The sequence below is a fragment of the Conger conger genome, chromosome 13 (assembly GCF_963514075.1).
Source record: "Conger conger chromosome 13, fConCon1.1, whole genome shotgun sequence".
Classification (NCBI taxonomy): Eukaryota; Metazoa; Chordata; class Actinopteri; order Anguilliformes; family Congridae; genus Conger; species Conger conger.
In genome coordinates, this window is record NC_083772.1 from 13,758,154 (window position 1) to 13,778,319 (window position 20,166).

The window sequence follows — 20,166 nt, forward strand, 5'->3', positions numbered from 1 at the left end:
ATTCAAATATTCATGTGATAAATTCAAATACATCATGTCAATAAATCCTTCTTGAATTCATAAATACATTTAGAGAGCAAATACAATGTTTAGTATGCATGAAAATGTTCATGCTAAAGACTAATAATTAGTCTGTTGTTTGATGAGACTCAGAACATTTCTTTGAATAATTTTATAATTATACAATCAAAATAAAAATACTTGAAAGAAAACAAAACTCCAGTGGAAGTGAAAATGGAAAGCAATCGGTTTTCTTTTAATTATAAAAGCATTTTCTTTGAATTCATCGCGAGTGTTAAACACTGCAATAGACAAATGAAATGAGCAACAAAAAATACAAATTTAAATCTTACAAAATAAAAGTATCTTCATTGTACAATCTTAACATTTAAAATGTCATTATAATAATAGTATAATGTTCCTGGGGTGCCTCTAGTTGCACCGCAAGAATAAAAGACATCGTTTCATTTCAGGGTTTTCAGATCTGACTGCCACTCTTTTTGAACAATTCAGCACAAGGCAAAGCGACCTTGAATAGAACGGCGGTCATCGCTGCGCATCTCGCAGCAGACCCCGCAGCATGATGCCAATGCGGCGCTGTGAAAACGTGCTACCCAGTCCATGATCGCAGTGAACGCAGTACGAACTGGACCCCGCGTGGTTTCCAGTGCACGGGTTGTGGGGAGAAATGGAACCCCCGTGGAGCCGATCTCGCCTTACGTTCTCCGTCATTTAGGAAAGCGCACATTCTGCACAGCCTCCGCATAGCCGCGGCATTGTTCACCGCGTAGGCGTCGTCTGCCAGTAATCATGCAAGGTGTGGCTCTAATGGTTAACGCACAAGCATTCCGGTGCCAAAGTGGCAGCACTTCCACAATACTGACGCAGTTCTCCCGCAGTTCCTCATTTACAGTAAGAATGGCAGCAACATTCCCCCCCCCACCACATCCGCCTTCAGTAGAAGGGCTTCTGGAGGGCATCCATTTTGGTGACTAGCAGTGATTGGATTTGTTGTAGGTCTGGCATGTCTGGCAGTGTCGTCGACTCTTAAATCTTGATGACTATTTAAATAACACTATTCTTAAGGGCAGAGGTATCTTGGTTTTAAGCCTCACTTGGCTGAAAACGTTGCAAATCAAGTCCGCCCTTGTCACTGCAGATTGTCTGGTTCTTAGTGTAACTGTCCTTTTGTTTTGTCACCTACTTGAAGCAGCTTCTGCTCCATCTCCATCTGAGGTGTTTTTCCTTGACTGTAAACAGAAGTGATTTATCACTTATAAATGTATAAAAGTAACATGTAGGTTCAGTTCCTGCACAGAAATTCACTCCAGTACACTTGAGACTTGAGCGGTCAAGGCCTTGGGCAAGCCCCAGGTGACTCGCCCAAGGGTGGCCTTTGTACAAGCCAGGCAGTGGCTAGAAATATCCTTACACTCCAAACGGCAGACTCCTTTGAGTAACTCCAACCAACAAGCTTACTGTACTGCGTCTCAAACACGAACTGCGTGCTCAACCGCATCCAAGGCCGGTGCCTGACTTTCACACTTTTACTTCTCTCATCTGAGCAGGTTTTCCCCCCCACACAAAAACAACATTCTTCTTTTAGGGGGCCGGCCAGCTCTTCTGGAAGATTCTACCCGTCTGACTTATGGGTGAAGGAGGAGTGGGAGGATTCTTGTTGATGACTGGCTCATTGAATGGCTCATTTGAGTCTATACACAGTGCAGTATTTCACTCCCTTAAATATGACACCAGAGTGCGTGTTTATATCCTCAACGTGGCTCCAGGCCCTACGGTAGGCTTGTTAGGGCTAGTCGCACGGGCCACTGATGCAGAATATTAATTGCAGTGCCCCTCCTGTTATGTAGGAGTCAGTATTTCTCACGTTGGGTGAGCCACAACTTGCAGCATTTTGGGCGAGGCAGTAGGGCAGCGCTAAAGAAACCGGAGAAGAACAAGTAGAAAAAACAGACCCTCGTATCATTATCAGTGGTTTTTGCACGCCGACGTTTGCATGTCAACAGCTTTCACACCAATACGTTTTTTTTTTTTTTTAAGTTCAGAGCCTGCCCACAGATTTTGCCCATCACCGAAAGGGCCCTCAGCCAAAGACTTGGAGTAGGTCCCCTCTCCTGCCTCTCCCCTCTGCAGCTGCCAGGACGACGTTCCTCCCTCCCGATGGCGGAGTTCTGGGGTCAGTCGTCATCGTCATCGTCATCTTCACCATCCGAGCTGTCGTCTTCCTCCTCCTCTGAGGCACTGGGGTCATCCGAGCTTTCCTCTGACATCTCCCCGTCAGAGCTGTCAATCTCTATCACCAGGTCACACTGCATGTACAGGTGCACAGCTTCCGCAGGAGTGCTGAGACACGCACACACGCACACACACACGCACACACACACATGCAAATACAGACACACACACACACACGCACACACACACACACACACACAGGCAAATACAGACAGACGCACACACGCGCGCACACACACACACACACACACACACACACGCACACACGCAAATACAGACAGACGCACACACACAGACGCACATACAGACACACATGCGCACGCACGCACGCACACACACACACACACACACACACACATACATACATACAGACACGCATACGGATGCACACAGACGCACACAGACGCACAGACACACACCAACAACAGACAGCTGTCAGAGTCACGCAGTGGCAATCAGGCGATTGAAACAGATGACGGAGGGGGGTTCGGACACCCCCAGCACGACCTCCACCAGCACACCGAATGAGACTGCAGTGGAGCAAAGCCAGGGACCGTGCCATTTCCAACGTGTACTTTTTTTGGGTTGTTTTAGCGAAATTTTCCCAGAATGTAAGGGGAATAAAATTTTGAGTTGTGTCAAGATCGGTCGCCATTTTGTTCCTGCTTCACTGTCGCCAGGGGGTTGTAAGGAAGCACCAGAGGCAGCAGAGAGAGCTGAAAACCCATCAGAACAAGAGCAAAAAAACCCAGACATACAGACCTCTCTGTCCCACACACACCGGTATCCTCCACAAAGTAACTTCAGATAATAACCTTTAAGCATTGTTCATGCGAAAATACGAATAATGCTTTTTAAGTTTATAAAAGTTACTACTGTATTCATTTTGATGGTCTGCATCCTGAGGTAACCATTACAGTTGACCTGATTACAGACCCGGAGTCCTGAGTGACAATAATAAGTATTAAGTGCAATACATGTATGAGAGATTATATGAAGTGCTTAGGTTTGTGAGACAGCGAACCAGTAGTGTGTTGGGACAGGGAGACAGATATACAAATAACACTGAAAGATTGGGTTAAAAATGCTGTGCAATCAAAATAATAGTTATATTAAGCATAAAGACCCAAAGGAAGCACAATGATACTATGATATTAAGCCTACTTCATTCAATTGATAAGTTTTTTGTCCTAAAAGAAAAAGTTTACCTTGCCCACTATGTGAGGCTTTGCTAATGGTTAATTGGAGATCATGTTTCTTGCTTAAATAACATCCATTTTAGCCAACCAGACGTCAGCTTTCACAGCCTGCCAATCAGAAGTTAACTTCAGGGGAATAGCCATCAAGTTCAGAAATGATGTACTTTACACCAAAAGGAAATGTTATTACTTTCCTGTTATATATATATATATACATATATATAGCAACAGGGCCAGGAATATATATATATATATATATATATATATATATATATATAATTTTTTTTTAAGTAAGCATGTCTTGGTCTTATTGCTTAATATGCACTTTGAATGACAGAAAAGTGACTGCACAGGATCTTTAATGAAAACGGTCAAGGTCCTGGTGTTGCTAACACCAGGACCGTGACTTTGAGCACTGAATTCATATCCTTCATCAAATAAAGAAAAATAAACCTCAAATTCAACATTCAACATGTAATTTATGTTGCTTAACATCCAGAGGATAATACTGATCGAGTTCACAGCAATGTAAGAAAGGCACTTTCCATTGACAGATGAGGACTTTATGCTATGCGAGATACAAGTGGCTATGAATTCCGAGTCTCGGGGACTGTGATTTAGGCTCAGTCCAGCTGCGGGAGCACGACTGCCCAGCGGGGAGCCGGAAAGAGCGCGTAAGAGAGCGGCAGAGAGGAGACAGAATGCTGGGGAAGAGAGCTCCTGACACCACCCAGCGAGGTCAGGTGCTGTGCCCCCTCCCCTCCATCATTCTGTCACCCCCTCTCCGTCTGTCGCTCTGTCTCTCTCACCACAGAGTGGGGTCTTTCCTCTTTCCTCTCTCCTCTCCCTCGCAGGACTCCCGGTCCCGGTCCCACGGGCCCCGGCTCTGGTGCGGGCCCCGCCGGCAGCGCTTCATGCAGAACACGCAGCCAAGCACCAGCAGCATCACCCCGATGGCCCCCGCCACGGCGCCCGCCAGGATGGCGATCTCCGAGTACGAGGCTGGAGGAGGAGGGAGAGGAGGAGGAGGGAGAGGAGAGAGGGAAACGTGCGTCAGGCGGGGGGGGTGGAGGAGGATGGAGAGGAGGGCGGGGGGGGTGGAGGAGGAGGGAGAGGAGAGAGGGAAACGTGCGTCAGGCGGGGGGGGGTGGAGGATGGAGAGGAGGGCGGGGGGGTGGAGGAGGGAGAGGAGGAGGAGGAGGAGGGAGAGGAGAGAGGGAAACCTACGTCAGGCGGGGGGGTGGAGGAGGATGGAGAGGAGGGCGGAGGGGTGGAGGAGGGAGAGGAGGAGGAGGGAGAGGAGAGAGGGAAATGTGCGTCAGGTGGGAGGGTGGAGGAGGAGGGAGAGGAGAGAGGGAAAACTGCGTCAGGCAGGGGGGTGGAGGAGGAGGGAGAGGAGGGCGGAGGGGTGGAGGAGGAGGGAAATGTCAGGCGGGGGGGTGGAGGGGACAGGCAAGGTCGTTGGGGCATATGTTTGCCCTAAAGGCTGTGTGTTGGTCAACAGAGGCTTCATTCTTCACGACTGTGTATTGCTGTTAAGTTATCGCCCCCTGCAAGCAGCTCCATTTACAGAGTGAGAGGACTAGATTAGCATTAGCGTTAGCTTAGTTTAATTGAATTTAGTGCCAGAGTGACACAGCACACACACGTCCTGGTCTGGGAATGTTGTCAGCCACTGTTGCTCCTGTCGTTTAGGACGATGCACTTATGGTCCCCTGCATCGTTTGTCACTCTCGATAAAAGCATCTGCTCAGTGAATGCAATGTAATGGAACTATAGCAAAACGCACTCATAACGGATTGATCCCCGGGAGAGGAGGAGGGAGCGTAAATGAATGGAATGGCCTGAGCATCATGTCTATATATTTTTCTCCATTATAACACCCAGAGCTGGTATGGTGTTATGTTAGCACAAAAACAAAAAAGTCACAAAGGATCGATCCCTGCCCGTCTTGTCAGTACCACCATAACCCGAAGGCAAGTGCACAGCAGTTTCTGCTCAGAGGTTAAGTAAACGTGTCAGTGATGGCTCCCTCACTCTCTAGCACAAATCAAAAATGTGGTCTTCAGAACTGTTGAGGAGACCTGAAGTTTAGTGGCAACTTCAGTCCTGGAGGGCTAGTGCCCTGGTGTTTTGTGTATTTCCGCGATTACGTCACTGATTGGCCACAGCCCTGGTCTCCAAGGCCTACACTGGCTGCTGATTGGAAATAGATCATGAAAACAACGCAGGCCTCCATGACTGGAGGTGTGCTCCCTTGACCTGAAGCCGCTGGTGTCCACCACTGCCAGCTCTAACAGTGATGCGTCTGTGTGTGCGGTATGTGGGGTTCTGCCAGCTCTAACAGTGATGCGTCTGTGTGTGCGGTATGTGGGGTTCTGCCAGCTCTAACAGTGATGCGTCTGTGTGTGGGGTATGTGGGGTTCTGCCAGCTCTAACAGTGATGCGCCTGTGTGTGCGGTATGTGGGGTTCTGCCAGCTCCAACAGTGATGCGTCCATGTGTGAGGTATGTGTGGTTCTGCCAGCTCTAACAGTGATGCGTCTGTGTGTGGGGTATGTGTGGTTCTGCCAGCTCTAACAGTGATGCGTCTGTGTGTGAGGTATGTGGGGTTCTGCCAGCTCTAACAGTGACGCGTCTGTGTGTGAGGTATGTGGGGTTCTGCCAGCTCTAACAGTGATGCGTCTGTGTGTGAGGTATGTGGGGTTCTGCCAGCTCTAACAGTGATGCGTCTGTGTGTGCGGTATGTGGGGTTCTGCCAGCTCTAACAGTGATGCGTCTGTGTGTGGGGTATGTGGGGTTCTGCCAGCTCCAACAGTGATGCGTCTGTGTGTGAGGTATCTGTGTGTGAGGTATGTGTGGTTCTGCCAGCTCCAACAGTGATGCGTCCGTGTGTGAGGTATCTGTGTGTGCGGTATGAGGGGTTCTGCCAGCTCTAACAGTGATGCATCTGTGTGTGAGGTATCTGTGTGTGCGGTATGAGGGGTTCTGCCAGCTCTAACAGTGACGTGTCTGTGTGTGAGGTATGTGTGGTTCTGCCAGCTCCAACAGTGATGCGTCCGTGTGTGAGGTATCTGTGTGTGCGGTATGTGTGGTTCTGCCAGCTCTAACAGTGATGCGTCTGTGTGTGAGGTATGTGGGGTTCTGCCAGCTCTAACAGTGATGCGTCTGTGTGTGCGGTATGTGGGGTTCTGCCAGCTCTAACAGTGATGCGTCTGTGTGTGAGGTATGTGGGGTTCTGCCAGCTCTAACAGTGACGCGTCTGTGTGTGAGGTATGTGGGGTTCTGCCAGCTCTAACAGTGATGCGTCTGTGTGTGAGGTATGTGGGGTTCTGCCAGCTCTAACAGTGATGCGTCTGTGTGTGAGGTATGTGGGGTTCTGCCAGCTCTAACAGTGATGCGTCTGTGTGTGGGGTATGTGGGGTTCTGCCAGCTCTAACAGTGATGCGTCTGTGTGTGAGGTATCTGTGTGTGAGGTATGTGTGGTTCTGCCAGCTCCAACAGTGATGCGTCCGTGTGTGAGGTATCTGTGTGTGAGGTATGTGTGGTTCTGCCAGCTCTAACAGTGATGCGTCTGTGTGTGAGGTATCTGTGTGTGAGGTATGTGGGGTTCTGCCAGCTCTAACAGTGACGTGTCTGTGTGTGAGGTATGTGTGGTTCTGCCAGCTCCAACAGTGATGCGTCCGTGTGTGAGGTATCTGTGTGTGAGGTATGTGGGGTTCTGCCAGCTCTAACAGTGACGCGTCCGTGTGTGAGGTATCCGCGTGTGCGGTATGTGGGGTTCCTCACACTGACCTGTAGCGACGACGCTCAGCTTGACCTCGCCGGCGGAGCCGTGGACGTCGGGCGGGTTCTTCACCTGGCAGCTGTACGTGCCGTTGTAGGTGAACTTCACCTCGTGCAACAAGATGGAGGCGTCCCCACCCATGATGTCCCCCGACCAGGTCACCTTCTTTCGGAAACGCCCGTCTACGGGAGGGTAGGGCCTGTCTTGATAGAAAAACACCTGGGGGGGATCGAAAAAGCGGAAAAGAATGTAAATGGAATGCAAGTAATGCAAACAGGTTCTTGTTATTATTTGGGGTACATATGCATAGAGGAACACAGAGCCATTCATGTATGTCACTATTTTGCTGCCATTATCAAGCGTTATAATATTGTCCTAATAACACAATAACTTAAATCATCACACAGAGAGACATTAGATGAAGAAAAAAAAACCCCAAGCTGCAACTACATTTTCCTGTGGGAAAAAAAACAATGACTATTTTTACTGTATTGTTACCATTCACTTACAGTACATTGTAACAGAGTAACTAATGAGGAACAGGGCCAGGAAATTTGCCTCAAAAACAATGCCCAGTTTTGGATGCTTGGGTGAAAGTCAGTGTCAACATTCCCGAGGGGGGCGGACAAGTTAAACAGGCTTTTTAAAAAAAACAAAAGACATTTGATTTCCCCATGCGGAATGCTCAAATGCGGGCGTAGGCTGATGCCACCAGCGCAACAGCTTTGATGGAATCATGAGGGTGAGTCCAAACCGGTGCCTTTCAACGCTGAGCTGCCACACCTACTGCCCCACGGAGCTCCCCAGCTAACTAACCAGAGGCATTTCTACGGAGCAACACCAATGAGGCAAAGGGATAACCAGGCAACAACACCAATCCCTCTCTGGGTAACATTGGCCAATTTCGCACCATCCCGGATGACTCCCAGTCAAGGTGAGTGTGTGCTGGTGTGTGCTGGTGTGTGCCCGATTTAACAGGAGCCATGGGGCACAGTTCTGTGGTGCACTCTAGGAAGAAAGGGTTTGAAAATGCTCCTCAGTGTCTCCGTAGAGGATCCCAATCAGGCAAAATTGTTAAATCTGGAAGTGGTGACACCCTTCCTGCCTATCATAGTGCTCCATAAAAAAACTAAAATGGGTTCCTCTATCGAGTCAATCCAAACAACTTTTCTTTTTTTTTTTTTTCTGAGAGCATAAGCACACCTGTGGAACCCCTAAGCTTTGTGTCTCTGGCAGTTTCCTTCTTCTGGAAATTCCTCACATTCCTTTGTTAATCACACAATCAACTCTGATCAGATCAGTGCAATGAGTGTTCTAGGGAACACTATTCACGTCCCTGTCCGGAAACTGTTTACAGAAACGACACACTCTAGGGGAAATTTAGGGAGTTCAAAGATAAAGCGCAAAACCGACGGCAGTTTTCGGTTCAGCGTGACACAACAGGAAGCCAACTCATTCAAAACATTTAGTTTATCTGCCCATGGTGCCCCCACCGCACCCCCCCAGGCCACGGGGCCCCTGCTCCTCACCGACTCCTCACGCCCGGGGTTCAGGGGACGGAAGTTCCAGGCCACATACACGGAGGAAGCCCGGATGGTGGCGCTGGAGCTGAAGGTGCATTTCAGCCGGATGTTGGTTCCGTTCACCGCCTCCACCTCGCCCGACGTGTAGATCTTGATCCCTCCAACCTGCAGCACTCCTGGAGGAACACGGGTACACTCACAGGTTCACTCAGTGACTCAACACCTTCAGAGACTCAACACACGAACACAGGTACACTCACAGAGACAACACACAAACACAGGTACACTCACAGAGACAACACAAACACAGGTACACTCACAGAGACAACACAAACACAGGTACACTCACAGAGACTCAACACATGAAAACAGGTACACGCAGAGACTCAACACGCACAGAGTGCAGCTCTGGGGGAACACAGGTATATTAACAGAGACTCAACACATGAAGACAGGTACACTCAGAGACTCAACACCTGAACACAGATATACTCACAGAGACTCAACACGCACAGCAGCTCTGACACTCCAGGGTAACGCGTAATGAATCGTTTTGTTATTGTTCTCTACATATTCGTTGACTGTATTAGGTTTTAATTGAAATTCGGCACACTTGTAAAAGAGATTGCTTGTCCCTCCATGCGTCCTTTCCAGGTGTAAATACAGGCTGACTGATTATTTGTAGGAATGGTACCAGGGAAGGAATTGAACGTTAATTGAGCTGGTGGTACACAGCAGGTAAGTGTGGAAACACTGCTTGATTATAAACTGCACTGCCAGGTATGTCTCTGGCACGCTTCTCAACGAGCGCGATCAGACACGTCCCCTGGGGTCCACTGCTTTTCATTCAGATGATGGAGAAGGAGCTGAAGGTGAAACAAGTTTTGTCCAGGAACAACCAGTTCTGGACAAAAACAAGACAATAATATCCACATTCTATTCATTGAATTCCTTAAAGTCATAGCGGCAGACTTGATTTCAACAGGCAGTTAATTGGCTGGCATTTATATAGCGCCTTTATCCAAAGCGCTGTACAACTGATGCTTCTTATTCACCCATTCATACACGGCGATTGACTGCCATGCAAGGCACCAACCATCTTGTCAGGAGCATTTAGGGGTTAGGTGTCTTGCTCAGGGACACTTCGACAAACCCAGGGTGGGATCGAACCGGCAACCCTCCGACTGCCAGGCAACTGCTCTTACCGCCTGTGCCAATGTCTTCCCATAAAGTCTGAAAGCCCTTCCCTGCTCGTAATCAGGGCGAGACGTGAATGGGTTCTCCAGACCCAGGAGCACAGCAGCCGGTTTGACGTTTGATAAAAGATGGCCGATTTCCGCAAAACATAATCTCAAAGGTGAATAAGAGGAAGAGATACTTAATCAGGGCACAGAGTTCCTGCTTGCTCTGCAAAAACAACATTACGTCAGGGCTAGGGGGGATGGGGGGCGATGAAAGTGATTTTAAACCGTCCGCAGAGGCATTGTTTGAGCAGGCCCCCGGGGAACTGAGCGAGCGTGGTCCCGAACAGGCACTCTTTCCATGACTCCTGCGTTTAAATTCACTGGGCTTCTGGGCTAATCACTTTCCTTTTTGCTCTGACAAAGGTCTTTCCATGGAAAGGATAGTTTGCTACTGTACTGTACAGATTACCGTGAGTCCTGTCAGGACATCTGTGTGCGCACACTGAAGTTTTCACAGTGAAAGAAACAAACTTGAAATACATTGAAGATGTACTTTATACAAAACATGAGAGTATTCATACAAAATATTTGCAGACATGCTATTGAATTTTGCAAAAGGATGAGGATATTCAATCACACCACTTATTGGATATACTCAACCTTATTAAGGAAACACATTTACAGCACTGAAACATACTAAGAAAAGTGCTGTAAAAATAGGACAAGCAAAACCTTCAAATACAAATACGAAACAAATATTGTCAATCTATTGAATGGACTGCTGCTTCAATCTTTGGAGTCTATTTCCAAAATTCTAAAATGTAAGTGGGTAGGTGCTACATGGGTAAAACTGATGGGAAGGACACTGGTCACAGAGCCAGTGCAATGAAATAAATCAATCAAAACCAGGCGTCTGCTAATAAAAAGTACCATTGTTGGGCACGTATTACAGCACTATGTTGCTATTTATTTGGAGTGAAGTAATCTCAGCTGGATCTTAATACAATACAGCGTTGGTGCATGAAGAATGGAGGGAAACAGCCAGATTCCAGCGAACACTGGTTCCCAGAGCACATCAGTGCTACCTTAGGGCCATGATTTTATCGCAGACACCATGTCAGCGAGCAGACCCCTCCCTATGCAAACGCCTGCCACCTGTGTTACTACTGATATTAGACATTTGGATACACCATAGCAGGCACGCCTTTCAGAAAATTTACATTACCTTCAAATTGAATCTTCCCCTACAATATATATATGAACACTTGTCAGTCTCCCCACTCGTACATGCTAAGGGTCAGGAGCTTCAGTTAATGTTACATTAATGTTCACATCAACCATCAGAATGTGGAAAAAAAGTGACTTTGACCATGGAATGATTGTTGGTGGCAGACAGGGTGGTTTGGGAATCTGAGAAACCTGAGATCTCCTGGTATTTTCACGCACACAGCAGTCTCTAGAGCAGGGGTCACCAACCTTTTTGAAACTGAGAGCTACTTCATGGGTACTGAGTCATACTAAGGGCTACCAGTTTGTTTTGTCACGCGCACAATACTGACCTTTGGGCTAGAATAGGTCAGAGTTCACCTAAACTTATCTAAACTTCATGTATAATAAACATATTTTTAAAATATTGTCATTTTTAAATCTATATAAATGCAAGTGTGATAAAAAAAAAATAGCAACAGAATAAAATTAAATTTTAGATGCAGCTCACTAGTGAGTTGTGCTATTTTTAGAACAGGCCTGCGGGCGACTCATGTGGTCCTTGGGGGCGACCTGGTGCCTGCGGGCACCATGTTGGTGACCCCTGCTCTAGAGTTTGCCAAGAATGGTGCAAAAAACAAAAAAGAAATCCAGTCAGCAGCAGTTCTGCACACAGAAACACCTTTTTAATGAGACGTCAGAGGAGAATGGCCAGACTGGTCAAAGCTGACAGGAAGGTGACACAAATAACCACACATTACAATAGGGGTGTGCAGAACAACATCTCCGAACACACAACGCATCATAACCCTAAGTGAATAGGATATAGCAGTAGAAGTCTAAAAAAAAAAATATATATATATATATATATATATATTAAAAAATATGTGATAAAAATTGGTTCAAACTAGTGCATGGCTAGTCTACACATGTCTATGTTTAAATGTATGTACAGAACAGGGGTTTATATAACACGAGGTCTCTGATTACAGTGGAAACTGTGTCTCCAGCTACTTCAGTCCCCAGGAACCTGTCTGCCTTATCAGCTAGCCAAGAGCTTCCTGCCACCCGATTTAGGACACGTATTCTATACTAGATAGAAAAAGGCCGCCTGTCATTTAAAGCAGTTGTATCATCCATCTTGTAATGTGTTTGTAAATGAGCGTGGTGAAAACCTCAGGAGATGTCTGGATGTTTTTGTTTATAGATGTGTGCTTTGAAGAAAACCCCCAATGGGAGGAAAAGAAATGCCAAACTTGTTTTAATAAAAAACCCATCAGGGAGATACCATCAGACCTATATCAATCAGAGCTAATGGCTGTGGTGGACAGTTGGGGCCAGACTGTTTGAGCCAGGCCTTTTGGTTTCCAGTGCTACGGTATGCATGAGGGAGCACAGCCCTTGCGCAACACAAGCTATCAGGAAACAGAATGCAGCGGCTGCCATTTTGTGCCAGCACCATCAGAACCTGAACCTGGATGAATGGGCCCTTAAAGCTTGTAACTGGACCCAATTTGACCTCTAGCCCATATAGATTTTTGGTTTCATTTTAGCTTGGAATTTAAACTTGTATTTCAATCATTATACTCCAGAGGTCCCTGTAGGCACTCGGATGACACAGTGAAGTGACAAACTGAGTAGCTCATTGGGACTGGTACTAAAACAGCCAGTTGACATGACGAGGGAGAAGAGAAAGAGAAGGGACAGTGAACTCAGATGGAATGCTAGGAAAAGCCAAAAGTGCAAGGGTATCTGCCAAGTATACTCCACAAAGGCATATATCATTTATTTTGCACTGCAGTGTAATGACACATCAGGCAAAAATGATAATGGAACACAAGGTTGACACAGAGGGGGAAGCGTCTCAGCAGTGGGAGAGACAGCAGCTGGATGCCATTCCACATTTGGCACATTTGTTTTCAAACAAAACAAAAAGAGGCAGCAATGTTCCACTCACAATGGCTGGAGCCTTGGAGGACACGTTCCTGTTTAAACTTTTTTTTTTTTTTTTTTTTCTCTAACACAATTCTGCTGGAGACTAAACTGAGTGAGACAATGTCAAGAGTGCTCCGAATGCTTAGTTTCACAACTCAGATTTAAGTATGGAGCTCAGTGCGGGGTCAGATAAAAGCTTGGGCCCTTTCTAAAAGCGTCCCAGAGTAGGAGCACTGTTCTGGCATCAGTTCAGCTTTTCTGCTCAGACTAAAGAGGGTTAGGATATGAACAGGGGAAACCTGATCCTGGATCAGCACTCCCACTATAACATTATTTGTGAAACAACAACTAAAATTATACGTATGAAATTACATTTACTGGCATAGTTCACATACAGAACATTTTCATTTTGCCACATATGTATCATTTAAATATTTTCTGCAAATCTGTTTGAAGCGTCTCCAGTTTTGGGGATGTGATGCTATCTTCTGCACTGGGACTGTGTGGATCCAGACACATTAGTGCTGCTTGATAACTGGGGATTGTTTGTGTTCTCGTCAGCCTATTTGCGTGTCATCCTTTGATTTCCAACGTGCATTATAGCAGGTCACAGCACCCAAAGACAAATTATGGGTTATTACGGACTAGCCTCAGGTCTTTAGCATTAGTTACACTGATATGTGCTCAAGCGGATTCTGATATGATATCATTTAAATGGGAGGGTCTGCCTGGTGGTTCGTCCAATTAAAACACTGGGGTTTTGTGTGACGGACAGCTCAACTAGTGTACCCGCAGAGTGAAAGGAAGCAGCCCCTGGATTATAAGAACCCCCAAATGCAATCGAAAGAAGGAGATTGATGATAAAATGCTGTTTCAAATGTAAAAAAATGTCATAATGGCTGATAGAATGGCCTGGTTTGAGGTTACTGTTGTAGAATGGTCTGTGTAATAGCGGAGTGGACAGACTGTTAGCATTTCAGCGTCCTCACATCTGCACCACACTGATAGCCAGCCCGCTTTCAAGGCTTTGGACAAACAAATCCCACAGGAGCAAAAAAAGAAATTCTACGCAAAAACACTGTCCCTGAACAATGTCAACTGCATACGCACAACAGCAAAGGAGAGAGTTAAGCAGCACTGTGTGTGTGTGTTATGTTATGTTTTTCTTACACAGATAGTAGAAAGTATTGCTTTGTTCCAAAACACCTGATAACCTTCCAATGTTTTAATGTCATGATTTTAAGGGGCAGAAGTACTGCAATCTCCAACTCCTGATTGCCTGCATTATATATTATATGAATAATATTATATAAAGTCTAAAAATAGTTTGTCATTTTTGCGTATTCACATTTTTAAATGTATTCAAGCTCATTATTATATAATATACAGGGAGTGAGCCTTCTGTTTTTATACGCAGGAAAGTATTTGTTACCAAGAACTGTTCAGAGTTCACGTTTCTTAAATTAGCTGTGATTCAATGGGCTGGGAAGGTCCCAGTTCTTTCCAAAGAAATCTAAACCAGAAGCCTTCTGTCTACCCCATCGCACACTGACGCATACAAACATGTGTCTCAGCTTGCCGTCTCAAGAACACAGGCACTTTTCTACTCTCACACGTGCACACACATGCATGCATGTGTGTATGTAAATGGTTGCAGGCACATTCATTTTGCATATATGATAGCCTGTATGAGTCAGAGAGTGAGATAATGCGTTTTAAATAAAATAAAATAAATGTTATTTAGCTGACGCATTTATCCAAAGTGACTTATAGTTGATTAGACTAAGCAGTTTACAATCCCCCCTGGAGCAATGCAGGCCCTGCTGAACAGGGTTAAGGGCCCAACCACTATGCGGATCTTATCATGGCTACACCGGGGCTTGAACCAACAACCTTCTGGGTCCCAGTCATGTACCTAAACCACTAGGCTACAGGCTGCCCCCTGGCTGCCTACAAGCTGTTAATATATCCCCACACCCACCATGCGCACAATAATTTAGAGGACACGAGGCAATACTGGCAATGTGTGTATACATGTCTACCATTTCTTATGCACTGGGAGTAAGAGTACTCAATCAGAGCTCTGCTTAGTTTACACTGCGGCATGAATTATAGTATAGCACTGTCGTCATCCCTGAGTTGCTAAACTGAACTGCTGAATGTCAGCCTAATCCACATCAACAGAACTAGGGAGCCGAAGCTAACGGGCTGTGAGAAAAGCCCCCCCCCTCCCCAGCCCCCTGATGTAGTACCGAGCTTGTGTTTCCCTTCTGAGCAGCGATAAGCTTCCTTCTCAAAGGATTCAGCTTTTCATCAAGGTTAAATTCCTCATCCAGTTTCCCTCGTCTTGTGTTACTGGAACTGAGGAACTCGCCTACACAGTTACACACACATGTACACACATGTACACACAGACCCCTTTATCTCCCTCTCTCATACACACCCCCACCTCTAACACACATACACACACACACGCACCTCACACAACAATTATACACGAGACAACAATCAGATAGAGATCGCCAGATTGAGTCAACAATCACGGTAATCGCCAACACCTGAGATGAATGCTAACCTAGGAATTTGAGGGTTAGTGTTGAATTAAAAAATGACCTGTCTCAGACAAACACAAGCGACTTAGACATAGGGTGAGTTGTATTACGAGTTGAGTTCAATGTCAACTGCATACGCACAACAGCAAAGGAGAGAGTTAAGCAGCACTGTGTGTGTGTGTGTCACACAGTTGATATGTTTTTCTTACACAGATAATAGGAAGTATTGCTTTGTTCCAAAACACCTGATAACCTTCCAATGTTTTAATGTCATGACTTTAAGGGGCAGAAGTACTGCAATCTCCAACTCCTGATTGCCTGCATTATATATTATATGAATAATATTATATAAAGTCTAAAAATAGTTTGTCATTTTTGCGTATTCACATTTTTAAATGTATTCAAGCTCATTATTATATAATATACAGGGAGTGAGCCTTCTGTTTTTATACGCAGGACAGTATTTGTTACCAAGAACTGTTCAGAGTTCACGTTTCTTAAATTAGCTGTGATTCAATGGGCTGGAAAGGTCCCAGTTCTTTCCAAAGAAATCTAAACCAGAAGCCTTCGGTCTACCCCATCGCACACTGACACATACAAACATGTGTCTCAGCTTGCCGTCTCAAGAACACAGGCACTTTTCTACTCTCACACGTGCACACACGAGACAACAATCAGATAGAGATCGCCAGATTGAGTCAACAATCACGGTAATCGCCAACACCTGAGATGAATGCTAACCTAGGAATTTGAGGGTTAGTGTTGAATTAAAAAATGACCTGTCTCAGACAAACACAAGCGACTTAGACATAGGGTGAGTTGTATTACGAGTTGAGTTCACCCCAGGCCTGAACTTCCTAGTCCCTCTGCCGCAGGATGGCAGGCCAAGCTGTCTAGACAAGTTGACGCTTGTTGCGTTGTGCAAGAGCCGAAAGGCCAAATAGAAACTTCTCTCTTCCTTCTTTAAGTGACATTATGAGTTTGGCGATTATAGAAAGAAGAAGAAAAAATAATAATACAAAAAAATAAAAAATAAAAACATCCGCCTGCCTAACAAAAGATCTAAATGGTCTTATTCAGACCAACAGAAAGCACACGTAACCGTTTAAGGTGTAATATTAAGGTGTGGAGTTCTACAACTCTGACCATTTCAGAAAACCTACACTGACTCTTCAAAGGGTTTTAACATCAGTCAGAGTAGAAGGTCCCCTAGGTGGACAGCATGCAGAAATGCCACATTCATGTCAATGCTATGGGGAAATAAAACACATGATTTGGTTGTAGAAGAATTCATCAGTACCTTACTGACAGTGCAGCTCATCTGTAAGAACTGCACTGGAGGATCATATTTCATTGTTTTATCTACAGGACCTGATTATCATTGACCTCATCAGACCACGAGGACCACTTGCTGTGTCTACTAGTATTTGTTCAGGCATTTCTGGTCTAACATATCACATACACATTCTGAATTTTGTGTTTTTTTTTTATTTAAAGGTTAATAGTGTTTCATACTATAAACTATAAGCCTTTTTCTCCCCTATTTGGAATGTCAAATGGGTACCACTGCCCTGCAGTCTCCACAGCCTATGTGGTGAGCAAAGACAAGCCAGCCCTCATGTGGTGGCTTTTCACACCACAGCACACGAGCCAAGCTCACACAGACACGAGTCGGAGGAAGACGCTTTAGTAAGGATTGCAGGTACCCGATTGACCAGCAGGGGTCGCTAGAAAGCAATTTTATGTGGATCCCAGCTGACGGGAGTCTCCCTCATTATCTCCCTACCGCTAATTAAGCGTGGCCCTGCGGGAGTGCCATACTCAGTCAGCACCGGCACAGTTGGGATTCAATCCTGGACTGCGGGGCCCAGCCAAGCTTGAGAACACATCCGGAACACGATAAGCCACCCAGCAGTCCTCCCGTAGGTAAACCGTTCAGTTTCGAAGAGTAATTAAATATCCCTGAGTCACAGACACGTATGTGGATCTGTTTTCTGGATGAAAAGCGCACGTAGCCAATGTGACCAAAATTCTTCCTCACTTCAGGATATCTTTGTTCCTGGGGATGGTCCTCGACACAACACATGCGACACACTTGGCTGTGGGTTTGAGTCCCAAGTGGAAGGCCTTCCTTTCAGCAGTTAGCAGTCATTTCAACATGGCACACCCTCCCCACCCAGTTGTCACAGCCACAGAGACGTTCGAGTTCCAATCATGGGTGTACCAGAATAATTTGCACGCAGGCCTCTGCCTGGTTAAGCTACATGGCATCAGCCTTGGGGTTTGGATTACGGGTTAAGCAAACTGATCATGGACTGGTTGTCTAGACTCCATGTTTAGTGGAGTGCGGTGATTGACAACTTTGTTTGGGGGGAGGAGACCTTTGTATTTTGGGTGTACCCATCAGTAATTGGGTGTGCCTCTGACACCCAGAATAAGCTCCACCGCCAGTGCGTTACAGGTGTAACCTCTTACGTTGGCATTTTCCGTCCAAGACGTCAGTAATTGACGTATTGGTCATTTGTATTAAGATAACTGGAAGAGGGAACCTTTTGTGGAATATTTAGGGGGAATAAAATGTGTCATCTGTCAGCATCACTCCCCAGGCAGGGGCTGGACTTTGATTAAACGGTTTGATTCCAACAACACCTGCATCTTACAATGCTTTCAGGCATGAGGACATTCTGGCAAATGGCATCCTCTCATCAACACAGTCTGTTTTCTTTGCGATAAAGCCAGAATAGTGCACGTGTTGATGGAGAATGTTGATGGAGAAGAATACTGGCAAAGTAGCTGGAACAATGCTGAGAAAAGCAGCAGGAATTATCATCCTTCAAGTCGGGTACATTAGTTGCCTGTCTGAATTTTTGGAGAGGTGTCCCCTACCTAACATCTACATCTGTGCATTAATTGCTCTTATTGCCTGACCTCCTCTGAACACATAACATAATTCTTATTTAAATGATGGATGAATGCTCATAGCCAGTAAAACGTTTTTTAAAAAGAACTGTGCTCTAATCTGCTTTTAGCTTTACCACACATATATGTTGCAGCATCATGTACTTGATAACCAAAAAATCGGTAAATTAAAACAGCCATTCATTTGGTTTGGTTTTCTATATTGAAAGAATTAATCTAATCATTCCATTTTGTCAGTTAGGAAGGCCAACAATAGGGCGTTTTATTCTGTAAACATCGCTTCCTCCAGTATTCATATTAAGCACCGTTTTGATGTCATGCTAACGTGTATGGACGTGCCCCAGCTCATAATAGGGAACAGGTGGCTACCCTATTATTTTTTAATAAACACCGGACAACGGTGCACGCAACTGCGGATATACTCGATACACTTATGTGACAGGAAACAGACGTTGTAGGATAAACGTCGAAGACAATACAGCTGACCCCAACACCGACAAACGTTGAAAAGCAATTAAGAGCTCGTGGCGAAAAAATACTGCTGAAGCATTACTGGTGTTGTAATGTAGCCTACGCACTGCCAAAACCCTTGGGAAACATTGACCACTTTCCATTCCACTTCAGTGGGCTCATTTTGTGGAGCTCTTTCCAGGACAAATCCTAAAGTTTCAGGCTTACCTACAGACTTTCCTCCTCACTCGAGTAACTTTTAAGGGTGTTTCGTAGGTCTTGGAAAGATAACGAATATGTTAAACTCGAACAGTGCTTCGTTCTCACGTCAAGAGACCCACGAGTCTCCTTACTCTTGTATTTGCACAGTAAACAACAAAAAAAACAACTGTAAAATAACCCTTAAAGACGTCATATAGTCCCTACTTTGTTAGTTTAAACAACACTGGGCATTTACTGCGTATTCTTCTTCTTCTTGTTATTATTATTATTATTATTAGTAGTAGTAGTAGTAATTTTATTATTATTAGTGTTATTGTATTATTATTCAACTCAAATCCCTTTGTTTATACTCCCTTTTAGAGTTCAGCATTAGCGTTCTCACTCACCTGATGCTACGAGTCCCGCCAGGAGCGCGTACAGCTGAAGCCGTGGTCGGCACATCAGGTGATGAGGTGTCCGGAGACCAGCGGTCCGGTCCTAATCAGAAATGTACTACAGGTTAAAATAATAATAATAATCCGTTGCTGAAACCAGGGCAGCAAGAGCGCAGCGATGGTGTAAAAGTAGTCTACTCTACACGGCAGCTCTGGTTTGAGCGCTCCGCTCTCGATGAGTTGACAGTGGATTCCAACCCCCTTTGCAGCTGAATTCGGGCGGAGTTACAGCAATTACACCTTTCCTTCTCTTTTTTGCACTTAAATGCTAAACTCCTTGGCCGCCCGAGAACCTGTATAACTTGTTATTTGTCAGTCTATGTCATGCCATTCAGTGTGGTAGGCTATTGCTGTGGGATCTGATGTGCTCGGAGACTTGTTTCTGCATAGCTATGCAGTACATGGTTCTCAAACTCTGTGCTGAGGGACCCCCGTGTATGCTGGTTTTCTTTAAACTCACAACTGCAATCCCAACATTTTATATTCTAATTACGCTTTTCATG

At 45.6% G+C, this 20,166-nt stretch overlaps 1 protein-coding gene across 1 annotated transcript; it reads right to left on the reverse strand.

The window, feature by feature from the left end:
- Positions 1 to 235: 235 nt before the first annotated feature.
- LOC133107950 (myelin protein zero-like protein 2) lies at positions 236 to 20,125 on the reverse strand. The gene is made up of 5 exons (XM_061217291.1): positions 19,616 to 20,125; positions 8,768 to 8,937; positions 7,247 to 7,457; positions 4,262 to 4,454; positions 236 to 2,361 (listed from the first exon to the last, which is right to left on the reverse strand). The coding sequence occupies exons 1-5, from the start codon at positions 19,668 to 19,670 to the stop codon at positions 2,196 to 2,198; spliced, it is 795 nt and encodes a 264-aa protein (XP_061073275.1). The 5' UTR covers positions 19,671 to 20,125; the 3' UTR covers positions 236 to 2,195.
- Between the last annotated feature and the right edge of the window lie 41 nt (positions 20,126 to 20,166).